Source organism: Rutilus rutilus, assembly GCF_951802725.1.
Source record: "Rutilus rutilus genome assembly, chromosome: 17".
Lineage (NCBI taxonomy): Eukaryota > Metazoa > Chordata > Actinopteri > Cypriniformes > Leuciscidae > Rutilus > Rutilus rutilus.
Genome location: NC_140230.1, coordinates 21,933,967 through 21,947,275, shown reverse-complemented (window position 1 = coordinate 21,947,275; position 13,309 = coordinate 21,933,967). Strand labels below are relative to the sequence as shown.

Sequence of the window (13,309 nt, the reverse complement as noted above, 5' to 3'; positions counted from 1 at the left end):
GTATATATATGTAAATATATATTAAAGTTAACCTTGCACTGAGCGTATTTTTTCGCTTTTTTTCAGATGCTGAAGAGATCGTCCTACTACTTGGATTCAATGCAAATACTAATAGTAATAAAAATGGTTTGTTATCTAACTTATTCTAACTCAAAGGTATACCGACCAATCACAATATGCTGTCGAAATCACGTGTTGCCGGTTCGCACTGACGCAGAACCTCCGCGACCGATAGTCCCTCCATGTGAATGTCGTCGCCAGTCTTATAAAAGCTAATTTGACAAGGTAAGAAAGCAGTATTTGGTGTATCGCCACAACCGTATGATAAAACATGTTTATTGAACTATATCAATATTTACTGAGTTGCTGAAAATGTGTTGATAACGTTGACAGTTTCATAAGCTTATTGCTGCGCCTGCCCAAATCGGCAAGGTCAGAATAGACTTCTGCCCATGACAGATAGCAGCTAGGTAATTCAGACATCTGACAGATCTTAACATGCTGTTTACATGCAGTATAATTGGAAAGTGTAGAAGCTCAAGATTATTTTGTTGAGTACTAGTAAAATATAATTAGTTAAATCATTTCATTGTTCACATAGACGAAACATCATACATACATATATACATATATATATATATATATATATACATATATCGACATCTGACTGGTGTTATTTTTTTACATAATTTGGCTCACAACTATTACTTTTCTTATATGTGCCGTCTGGTTGATTCTTAGGTGCTCAGGTGAGATGTGGGTGCAAATGCTTTGATTGGTTGTTGAATAGAGGAAGTCCCCTTTCCAAAATGACCACCAGGCTGCTGTGCAGATGGGCGCGACGGTTTCCTCACTGCTCTCAGGTAGCCGTGGCCTCAGCCCGACCACAGACTTCCACAGTTCACCATACAGAGCCGCTGTGCCCGATGTCCGTGTCTTGGATCCGACCTTCTGCTAGGCACTTCTGTCAGGGGAATGAACTGGCCAGGATGGAGGAGACGCCATTTCCATATGAATGTACAGAACTTGTCAAACTTGTTGAAAAGGCGTCCACTCCACAGGAAGTGCTTCAGTTGTGGGCAGAGCAAGGCAGATCTGCCAGCGATGCTGCCAGGTGTCTGGTCCAGCTGAACCTGCGGATCATGGAGAAGGGCGGCAAAGAAATTCTGCAGGACCCGCGCTTCGAGCACATGCTGGAGACTGTAAACGCTCAGGTAACCATGACAACCAGTCTGAGTAGCAGCTTGAATTGAAAGTCACTTGTCACTGATAAAGATGTATTGGGCCGGTGGAAGATTATCTTGTTGTTTTCATACAGGTGTCCTCAGTGTGGAATGGATCTCTGGTGGCTCTTCTGCGTACGCTCACTATGCTGGGTGTCCCTTCTGATGCCCCTGTACTCCACTCCATCCAGAATGAAGTGCTTTGGAGGATCCGGCGCCTTACCTACCGTCAACTGGCCTACCTGGTGGACTGGGTAGCCTTTCAGCGCAAAAGAGGGTGAGATTCACATGCTTGACAAAGCATGATTCACAGTCATAGACATTAGCACAATTTAAAAATAGACCTATAAGGGATGACTAGTCAGTTGTTGATACTAGTTGATTAGTGGGCTAGTCTGTTTGTTTATTTATTCAGATTTTTGTTTTAGTTATAAGATTTTAATAAACATGCAGACAGACTAATTCAAAATAATTCTACATTTTTGTGTTGTGACGAGAGGTCGCATTAGACTTTCTCATTGTCCGCCATTTTGATGGACAGGGTCATAAAAATTCCATCATAATCTATTATTACCTGATTTTTATCCATTATTGTAATTTTCAAGACTTGATGGCCTTTCATTCACATCTTCATTTTTTAACATGCACTTACAGGACAAGCATATACGGTAGATTATGCAGTTTTTTGTTTATGAAGAGAACAGTCAATGACAGAAAATATTCGGTTAAAGCGACCTCTGGTTGTGTCTTGGTTTCCCAAAAATATTAAGAAGCACAACTGTTTCCAACAGTGATAATAATAAGACATGTTTCCAAATCTGATTTCAAATTCAAATTTGAGCACCAAATCAACATATTAAAATAATTTCTGAAGGATCATGTGACACTGAAGTCGGAGTAATGATGCTGAAAATTCAGCTTTGCATCACAGGAATAAAATAAATGTGCTTGTGTTGTGATAGGTATGAAAACGAAGCGCTCACCACAATCCTGCTGAAACAACTGGAGCTGCGCTGGACAGAGCTAAGTGACAGTCGTACCATCACCATTCTCATGGGCCGTGCTTTGCTTTTCTCCCCCACTCTAATGGACAAACTGGAGGACAAAGTGAGTGCACACACTTTAAAACACCTGTAGCCACCTAGCCAACCAAACATATTTGAATACTTTGCATTATATTGTATTAGGCTTATGTAACCAATGCTGACCTGTATCTTGTGCATTCCAGGCTCTGGAGTTGGCAGAGAGCTTTAGCGCAGATGATATCCGGAAGGTGGCATTAGCACTGGCCTCTCAAAACAGGAGGGCCGTTTCTTTGTTACGGGCTCTCTCATACCACCTGAACCAAAAATCCTCCTTTGAACTGAAAACGCCGTTGCTGCTTGACATCGCGTACACTTATGGTCAGTGAGAAATTGTGATAGCTTGGGTTTTTGGCCTATGGCCTAGACTTCCATAAATAACTGTAAAAATCTAATTATCCTCTCATCTTCCTTTGAATAAAAGGTAAGCTGAATTTTCACCAGGCACAGGTTCTTCAGAGAATAGCGACAGAGCTATTGCCTAGGTTATCAGATCTGAGTTCCCTAGATGTCACCCGCTGTGCCAAGTCTCTAGCCTTCCTCAAGTGGCTCCACCTGCCTCTGTTTGAAGGCTTTGCTCAGGTTAGAGTCTTTTTTTGATTGTAATAGTCTCTCCATCGCCAGTCTCCATCTACATACACATACTTTCTTTTGTTTCCCCCTCTCTGTTGTTTTTCAGCACTATGTGAATTATAGTGAAAGCTACAGCACTCTTCAGGTCTGTAATCTTCTCATGTCTTTCGCCAAACTCAACTTCCAACTTGGCAGAGGAGAGGAGTTTTACCATAAGGTAACCAATCCGAGTGGTAATATATTGTTATTATCCTTGATTAACTGCAATGCACTGTATATTTATGTATGTATGTAATAGGTTTTATTGTATGGCTACAGGTACACAAAGCTCTGGAAAGGTCCTTTCAAAATTTAGAGCCCTTCCTGAAAACAGATGTGGTCTGGTCGTTGTGTGTGCTGAACCAGGCCAATCCTGATTACATACCTTCTGTTACAAAGCATGACTTTCAGAAGAAACTTTCAGGTGCGAAGGAATGAATGTGCTAAAAAATATTCAGAAAAGACTATACTCTCACTTTGGGAAAACTGCTGATTTATATTTCTTGTGTATCAATGTGATTAATATCATTTGCTGTTCTCATTCGAAACACACGGTGGCAGTATAGGTGCATTGTCCAATGTTTGTCTTTACATTCATGACCGATTGTAGGCAGATCTAACCTACACTACCTTTCAGAAGTTTGGAGTCAGTATGTTTTTCTTTTCTTTCTTTTTTTAAAGAAATTAATACTATTATTCAGCAAGGATGCATTAAATTGATCAAAGGTGACCCAAAAAGACTATCCCATCATAACAAAAGACTTCTTCACAAAACAATCACGTTTTCCACAAAAATATTAAGTGGTTATTAAGCAGTTATTTTAATTTGTAATATTCCACAATATTACTGTTTATACTGTATTTTTGATCAAGTAGACGCAGGCATGGTGAGCATAAATCTTTCAAAAACATTTTAAAATCTTATCAACCACAAACCTTTGAATGGTAGTGTATTTTTAACCTAAATGAAAATACTGTCATTATTTCACCCTCATGTCATGTCTATTTTAATGTGGTAAATTTTTCCATGGAACACAAAAGAATAAATTGCAGAATTGTCACACATTTCTTTTTCATAGGCTGTCAAGCTGTGCACCATATTTCAAGTCAGTCTGCAGTCATATCATGTTTTTGTGTAATTGTGATGTTTTCCTGACTCATCCTACAGGTGGCTTTGCGGATCGGACTGAGAACTATCGGCTGAAATTGCTGCATATCTCTGCCTTTGCTCAGCTGGAGCCTCTAGGAATCACTATTAAATCCCCTGCTGTCCTGCTGCCAGCTGCCCCGGGGAAAGTGGAGACCAACACCCCTATGCAGAGCAGCCTACACACAACCCTCCAGAGTCTGACCAACAGCCGGACACAGGCCCTCCGCACTGCTGTCAAAACTGTATACGGCTGGACAATAGGTGAGTAGCAACTGCAAGGTAATAAACATCATAGGTTTGAGTTCCATTCATGGGTCTAACAGAACCTCCTGATGATTTGTATATCTGTTGATCTATGTTCACCACAGATGGAGAGCTTGTGGTAGATTCAGAAAATAAACCTATTGATTTGGAGAACTTGAAAGCCCCTCATTTACCTGGAGGCGGTGGACCTGATGCCTTACCTGCAGGGGCACGACGGTGAGTATTCATGTGAAAGCTTTGTTCTAAGATCACATACAGAGATGATTTCTGATTGTGTCAATGTGCTTGTGTCTATTTGCAGAATAGCATTTGTGTCTTGGGAGTTTTCTAACTTCTGCCTCAAGAGCAAGGATCTTCTGGGCCGCTTTGCCATGCAGAAACGCCACTTACAGCTGGCTGGGTTTATAGTGGTGGAGGTGAGACAGTATAGGAGATGAAAACATATCTCAGTTAATTTGAAGTATTAAGGCCTGTTCATAGCCTGGCAAGCCAGACCCACATCAAGATGTTAGGTCTGGCAATTCACCATTGGCACGGCTCAATCCGAGGGGCGGGCAATCAAACGGTTGTCTTTCAAGTTCCCTCTGCACGCAATAGGATAGCGCTACAACCAACCAGAGCGTTTTCCCACCAGCGGAGCTAGTTGATAGATTAAACTTTTGCAGACAGTATCTGGTCGGCAAAACTACGAACACATCTTCCTTTTTTAAGAATGACTTATGTGCCGTTCTTTTTCTTTTCTCATTCATCAGAATCATTTATGAACCTCTTGTCCAACAAAAGACAACATTTAATAACATGCATTTACTCCAAACTCACTTCATAACGACAGTTGAGCTCCTCCTTCTGTGAGATGATGTGCTTCTGATACAGAATAAGGCAGTCGTGTATTTATAAATCATGTTTAATCAAAGCGTTTCAATCTTCTGTTTATTCAGATACAGCGATAGGGATTTCCTGGAATGATGCGCCTTTATTGTACTTCTGCGGCGGGGCATGAGAGCGCCCTCTGGCGTTCAGATGGAGCAGTGTTTACTACCGATCAGCTGCACTCCACTGACAAGCTGCACATAAGATAATCGCAAATCGCGTGCGGTTTTGTTGCGATTAATCGTTCAGCCCTAATAATAAGTGCACGCTGCAATTATGTTGGAGAGTTTGGAGTTTTTCCCTCTTTTCCACCTCACTTTTTAAATTGCTTATGAATGCCCGTGCAGCCGTGCGCATTTTACTTTCGCTTGTAAAGCTTTCCAATTAACGTCAATTCGGGGCGGCAATTGCTTGAATACTGGGTTCATCATTATTCTTTATGATTATGTTTGCAGGTTCACTATTAGCAAATAGGCGCTAACATTTCGCTTTGAAACCAAATCTTCCGCCATCGACTTGTCAGTAAGCTGGCCTCACTCTCGTCACGTGATAAAAGAAATCTGACTGCTGATGGTCTTCCAACACGCAATACCAGTTCTTATATGATACAAAAAAGTTCTCTCCTTTTTATAGTACCAGTGTTGTTAGCCTGATTAGTTCTATTCCTATTGTAATAGCTATTACATGGCAGGCAGTCCCCCTTGACTTTGGGTTATAAATAGCGGCAGTAAAGACAGAACTGCGGAAAAGGACTCAGGCTCTGTCTGCAGCATGTAGGCCAATCCTGTTAGCCCTCTGCCTCCTGGGGTACAGTTTAATAGAGTTGGCTGGACTTGTCTTGACTTCCAACTGAGCACAAGGCTGACATAATGCTCCTGCCATTTGATGCGCTAGCTGACACAAGCCATTTTAAAAGGCATAACATTTCTCCATTTTCTGAGATTGATTTTGTGGTCACATACATTAGCAAAATTCACCCATTGTCTATTTTCAACTGTGTAAACTGCTTCATACATTGCCACACAAAACCATCACATTCAAACCAAGCAGAATTCTGTTGGTCAATGCAGCTTGAACCTGTTGCGAAATTTAGGAAATTCTACATTGCGTGGATTCCTATTGAAAATAGGAATTTCGCCTGTGAATATTTGCTAAACAATAACAAATGTGACTGCAATTTTACTCTTGCGTATATTGATTTGTCACAACCCCACTTCTTTTGTGTCCTCCTACAGGTGCCGTACTTTGAATGGCTGGAGCTGAAATCTGATTGGCAGAAAGTGGCTTACTTGAAAGACAAATTAGGGAAGGCAGTGGCTGAGGACATGGCTAAGTGAGCCATCAAGCCTGTCGATAACTTTGAATGTTTTGGACACAGGCAGCTTATAGACATCAACAGGGCCAGACAATAACAGGACTTACAGGTGAAGTAAGGATACAGATATTGAGTATTAGATATACACACAGAGAGAGACTGTTACAGCATCCTCAAGTTCCATGATCCACCCGAACATCAGAGTGGAAATCAAATGCGACTGGGAGCTGTGATCCATCTCTGCAGGAACAGAAAGCAGAGCCTCCAGAAAGCAGCAAATGCTCGGAAACAACAGAGTTGTGTATCCGCTGCCTTCCCAAAAAGGAAACTGAGCCAAAGAGCTAGACATATGTTGTGAAATGAAAGTGTGTGACTGATCTGAAGGGCATAAGCAATGTTCACCACAGGGGGAAACAACTCCACATCAACTACACTAAATTATCAGAGCGTTGTGTTAATCCTCCACATCCTCAACACAACTGGACGTTCACACTCTCTACTTCTTAATAAATACATACACCTTCTGTTTTTGATGTGGTTGCCTAGACAACACATGGGGCTTTCCTTGTTTCCAAGGAGACAGTTGTTAGGATGGAAATATTTATTGAGAAAGGGATTGAGAGTTCAGTACTTAGAGATACTTTCATTACACTTAGAGAGCGCCACTCTATTATTGCTTATTAATGAAAAAGTAAAATGATACCAACTCTACTTGCTTCACCTGATATCTGTACATTTGCAAATGTGCTTGTGATTTAATTAAATATGAAAAATATGGTTGTAAGAATACATATCGGATGACAGTTTTTGCCTTTTGGAAAGGCCATCATTGCACTGTTATTTGCTGTCAAGCCTGGACAGTCACTCTGGTCAGTCTTAGTGGACCTTTCTCTTGAAATCTTGAAAAGATTTTGTACAAAGAATGGATTTTTCCACTTAGACTTTCACCTCAAGCACCTCAGTGTATGCATTGTGTGGTATCAATAAAACTAATCTCGTATTTTCATCAAAGAGCATATGATGACTCATTGCTGTATTTTGCCCAATGTGGTTTGCTAATGTTGGCTGTCTGTTTGAGTCATGCTGTGATGTTTTGTGTAATGAAAATAACATTCTAATGAAAGGTGAATCTGGTCTTAATTTATTTCGATGATTTGTATGCAGATTAATTGCATCAACAGACACAGGTTTGGTTTGCTGTATGATATGGATCAGAATCTAGGCTAATAAACGTGTTTTTAACAATGAGCTGACTATCAATTAACAATAATTATTGAAATTTGTCTAATGTTTGCTCAGATATGCTGTGTGTAGGGTAGGCAATTTCGGAGCGGCTAGCAATTGCAAACTAGCTTTGAAAGAGTCTCCAAAAGCCACGCCTCCTTCAAAACACGTGAATGCGCACAACAGAGTTTGCAAAGCGTCACGAGAGAAGGTGTTAAATAACCTCATGTCTCAGATAACATTATAATAATATTGAACGTAAACAACTTACATAACTCTGACTTGTACCACCTGACTGCTGCAGATTCATTTTGCCGTTGATAGTGTTGGAACACAAATCTGGGGACGTGTCGTGAACAGCCGGGTAGAAGAACGTCATGGGTTGCCATCTTGTAATTACGATTACGACATGGCATAAACTTGATGTTTTGGTTCAGGAGAAACTGTAAAAGGTGGCTGCTGTTCCTTTGCGGAGCTCAGTTATGGCCTCATGGATGGAACACGCTGATGACGTGTTGTCGACGCGAGCAGGGTGCGTGGAGGTATGGAATATGTTTTTTTTTTTTGCAAGCATTTAATAAAAAAAAAAATATATATATATACATATTTATTTATATATATTTATATGTATATGTATGTGTCTATGTATGTATGTATGTGTTGACAGGCAGGTAGGACATCTTATCGGACAAACATGTTTTGGTCCTGAGACTTCCACAGAAGATATATGTAAATTTTTCAATATTTAGACCAATGTTAGAAATTATGGCCTGGATTCACAGACAGGGCTTAGATTAAGCCAGGAGTAGGCCTTAGTTCGGTTGGGGCATTTAAGTTAGCCTGACTACGTCAGACTTCTTACTTCCGCTCAATTTCATTTCGCTTCTGTACTTAGTCTGAGACAGCGTAATAGCAGAGCCCGTCTACGGAGAGCCTGCCCACTCCCTATTAAGTCCTATTGTACCGAATTTTGGTTGTAGTTCCACCAGAGTTCCACTGGGGGCGATCGCCCATGAGTGCAGAATGAATGGGAGTCTATGGGGCTAGACGGCTAAATTTGTCTCTTTCACCCTATTGACGTTGAGAAATCTCAAATTCGATAGTAGGTTTTGCAAGTTCAACATGGGTTATAGGTCGAAAGTTGAATGAACGAGTACTTATGTCCTTTCGATTTCTTACAGGTTGAGTTGTTGTTGCCCATAACACGCTAGCATTCTGCTAATGAACGCTGATTGGTCAGTGAAGGACTGATTACGACCAGAGATACCGCTTTATGGCATCGTGGCATCCGAAGGGACCAGAAACAAACAAAACAAAAACTCGTCTAGCACGTGTATTTACCTGTGTCAGCTGTGTTGTCGATGCCTCGAGAGAAAAGAAAGTGCAGAGCGCGAAAGCACCAAAGTGACTGAAGGATTGCCATAAAGCAGTATCTCTGGTCGTACGATGTGTATGACGTCATTGACACTTTAAAAGACTTTTTAAAGCAAATAAGTGACTCTAAAAAATCGAACACCCAGCAATGTGTAATTTCTTTGCATCTCTTTTCGAATACAATATTCAAATTACTAGGCAAAAAATTATATCCTGAGAAAAGTGGATTTTGAGGGGTATACTGCCATAGACCTCCATTCATTCTGCACTCGTCCTGTGAGCACCCTCATATGGAATCAAAGTGGAACTGCAACCATTTCGGAAGCCGGAAGTGTACTGAGAGTGAAACTTCTCGCCTTATTAGACATTCTCTGGTAATAGCTTTCCGTTTTCCTCCGGCCTGAAAACAGCCAGCCAATCAACGAACAGAGGGCAGGCTGAGAGCCGTGACGTAGACACTAATTGTACCGTGGATGCGTAGATTTACTTCACATAATCTGCAAAAGTCGTTCACAGCCACGTTCACTCCGGTATTTCGCTCGATGGTTTTGTTTTCACATCATACTTTACAGTGGAAGTTAGATGCGGCTGAGCATGCGCATAACACAACCAAACGTTATGTGATTGGCTTACGGGAACCAATGATTTTAAACTTCAGACAAGCGCCCCCCGCGAGAAAGAAAACGCTTTTCAATTATGCCATGCCAGACTCTGTCTACGAAGCAAAGCGAAGTAGCAGAGTTTGGTATTACCAGGCTACATTTAAGTAGCTTTTAGAAACAAAACAAAAAACATTACTGGTGTGCATTTTGAGACAAAACAATGGCACTGACATATTTTAAGATATGTTTGTGCAAGTTACTTTAAGTTAAAACATCTTAAACATACGTTTTAGTCTGAGACTATCTTTAAGTCGTCTGTGTGAAACCGGGGGTATTACTATGAATGAGAGAAAGTGCAATGCCCAATATGGCTGGAAAAACAGTCCTGCCTTCTAACCTGATACAAGCTCTGGTTGCTATAGAAACAGTCAGTGTTCCGAGACATGCGTTTATGACTGCACATGCATTCTGTCTGTCTGTCTGTCTGTCTGTCCTTTATTCGCATATCTCTCGAACCGTTAGTCCGATGGATTTCAAACTTGACAGGTGTCTTGCTACGGGCACGAGTAAGGGCATCGCAAAGTTTGACGTTGTTTGGATTAGAAATGCAAAAGATATCGTTAAATATATCTGTAAAAGAAGCACTTGGAAGGTTGTGGTTTAAAAATAAACATTCTGACATAAACACTCAGCTAAACATTAGTCAGCTACACTGTTTACTTCTGAATATTATATTTTATTCACGGCCATCATTTGTAGTAGCCTATTCACAAACTGTTTGCTCAAGCGTAGCGTTTTTTCAGTGTTCACTGTGTAGCCTGCTCCTTGAATCGCCGCGCTTATTCATTTGTGGATGTTAACTGAATCTGTAAGTCAGCTACGCTGTTTACTTCTGAATATTATATCTATCTATAAATTACAGGAACGTCTTTCTGGCTGGTCCAAGCTGAATTTTTTTTTTTTTTAATCATCATTTAAGTGTTTAGAAAAAAATTGAGACAGTGGTTGTCAGATTTCATTGGTGATTTTAAAACCACTCCACTCCATACAGCTCGATAAGCAGCAACAGTTTCACGGGATTGTACATTTTCTCTTTGCACCCTGCCCATATTCCTCTCATTAAGTCTGGGTAAATTTTTTCCCGATGTGCCAAACTGTGCTAAACTTCAACATCCCTTTTAATTTCTTTTTTTAATTAAAAAATCTGTTAATTTGCTCAAAATCAAAAAATTGTCAAGGGATGGACATTATTTAATGCCGTACATTACTGTTTAGGAACAAATCACAAGATAAAATGCACCCGGTGCAAAATAACACCACTGTAGGGTAGAACATATACAGTTGGAACACCTTTTGCTTTTAACATTATGCTACCACACAAAAACTGGTTTTTCATGTGATATTTCTTTTATTTGTCTACTAAATAAATTATGGTCAGTAATACATATAAATAGTTCACATTTTAGTTCATAAAGACATGAAGTACTTTTGGTCCAATGTCAGGTACAGTTGAACCTGTTCTCTTATACAGTTAAAACACATTTTTAATACTCTAAAGTAAACTGACCTAATCAACTAATTTCAAATGTTAACGTGTAACGGTAGCTAGTGATGTTACGTCTGACACCGACGCTCCGAAGCTTGCTTCAAACTCGAACGGTCCTTGCAATGAACCACTGCTTCGGAGCTTGTATCATTACGTCACTAGTGAAAATGACTTCTGAAGCAAACACACTGGTTCACTCCTGTAGTAAACCACCTGACTGCTTTGACAGCCCAATCCAGTGTTGACAGGTTTGAAACCTGGCGGCTGTATTTCTTATAAAAGTGAAGGTAAAAAAAAACTATAGAAACCATTACAGAAATTCTATTGGATTTAATGGTTTTCATGGGAATTTTATTGGTTGTAATGGGAATTATAGTGGTCTCTGTGGGTCTACTGATATGTGTAATTGGGTTGTATTGGTGGGGGCATTAAATCCTAATGGAATATGTCCCTAACACACTACAAAAAAGAATAATGTAGTGGTTTAAATGGTAAAAGCCAATGGTTCCTATTTTAATATAAACCATTAGAATTTCTGTGATGGTTTCCAACTTTTTTTTAAGCTGGTCTGATCTTCTGTCCTTGTCTAAAGAAATAATTACACACACACATCATGTTTTATTATCAAGGTGAACACATGAAATTCATCAGTATCTGTAAAATTCACCAGTATCTGTAAAATTCACCTACATAACTGAGTTTCACAGCACTAACACTGTTTCAGCTTTGATCGCCTCGGTAAAAACACGTAATAAACGGGGCGTTACTTGCATTTTATGGTTGTCAGCTTTGTTGCATTACATTTACTTCACCAGGAGATGGTGCTGCAATTTCTATCTGAATGAAGCTTCGAGTAATGAACCATTTTCGACACAATTGTATCAGAAAGCAATAATGCTTCGAAACGCTTCATTTGGCCATCACTAACGGTGGCTGTTTCAGGGCAACAAGAGTAGGATCCAGCAAACATTTATTCAAAGAAACATAAAAGTAAATCCAGGCAAAACTAATAAATCCAGACACGGGCAAGGAAGACAAACAAATCTATCACATCCATAGAGGGACAACACCAGACAAAGACCATGAGAAACACTGGGGTATTTATACACAACGGTGATTGGCAAACAAGACACACCTGGGAACAATCAGGAACTAATCAGGGTAACTATGGTAACAAACAAGGCAGGCAAGACAACAAGGGAAACAAGAATTGAACAAAGGCATGAACAGAAACAATAGGAACAGAAAACAATTCAAAATAAGAGTCCAACAAAAGACAGGGGAAACAGGTCAGGATCGTAACAAAATGTCTTAAAATATATAATTCGACAAAAATAATTTCATTTCAGATCTTCATTGTATTCCTATTCTTTATTGTAGGCTATACAACGGATAGTTTGCTTTTTAACAGCAGAACATCTGAGAGTTAAAGGTAACTTTTTCACTCTACTAAAGCATAAAAATACCATAATATGTTTACATATATTGAGGAAACATGCTAAGTTCACATACTCGTTTCTTTGAAAAACACTTCTACAGCCAGTTATTTTACTTCTAAAGGTGCGTTTCCAGGCTGGAATGTTTGTTTTTGTTTTGGTCTGTGATACTGCACATTTCCAATTTTCATTGTCCATTGCGCTCGTTCCTATTGTGTGTGCTCAAACTGGCAACCCATGTGAGTGCTGTCCAGTCTGAGGAGCAGGAGGCAGGAAAAACATCGATTTCCGATATTTTGAATTGGACTGCAGTACCTATTTCGACCACTTGTCATTCTTACAGGCTGTACCTTTAAATAGCCCATCAGTAAATCACTTAACAATTAAGATTAAGAGTTCAAATTAGGAATAGTTAATCTGTAAAACTTTGAACAACAGTTTTAAATTACAAAAATATGAACAATTAAAACCTGTACAACTGTAAAAACAAAATAAATTCATGACAACTCTGCTGCTGCAGAGCATGTACCGAGACTTGCTACTGCAAATACATTCACAGACATTGCTGTTGCACATGTGACATATACATTTACCCTGCAGTAGATCTAAAC

The 13,309-nt window shown here is 39.8% G+C and overlaps 1 protein-coding gene across 1 annotated transcript; it reads left to right on the top strand.

Annotated features, from left to right (window-relative positions):
• Positions 1-178: 178 nt before the first annotated feature.
• Positions 179-7,764, top strand: tbrg4 (transforming growth factor beta regulator 4). Its single transcript, XM_084384583.1, has 12 exons — positions 179-285; positions 742-1,214; positions 1,319-1,500; positions 2,186-2,330; positions 2,452-2,626; positions 2,730-2,887; positions 2,985-3,095; positions 3,197-3,341; positions 4,086-4,328; positions 4,436-4,547; positions 4,633-4,747; positions 6,437-7,764. The coding sequence occupies exons 2-12, from the start codon at positions 810-812 to the stop codon at positions 6,536-6,538; spliced, it is 1,893 nt and encodes a 630-aa protein (XP_084240709.1). The 5' UTR covers positions 179-285; positions 742-809; the 3' UTR covers positions 6,539-7,764.
• Positions 7,765-13,309: the final 5,545 nt, after the last annotated feature.

Bases quoted from the DNA above. Each gene is read 5' to 3' on its own strand.
- tbrg4 (XM_084384583.1), top strand. From the start codon at position 810: ATGACCACCAGGCTGCTGTGCAGATGGGCGCGACGGTTTCCTCACTGC. The intron at 2,627-2,729 runs GTCAGTGAGAAA...TTTGAATAAAAG, and splicing joins TGACATCGCGTACACTTATG to GTAAGCTGAATTTTCACCAG. The intron at 3,342-4,085 runs GTGCGAAGGAAT...CTCATCCTACAG, and splicing joins CTTTCAGAAGAAACTTTCAG to GTGGCTTTGCGGATCGGACT.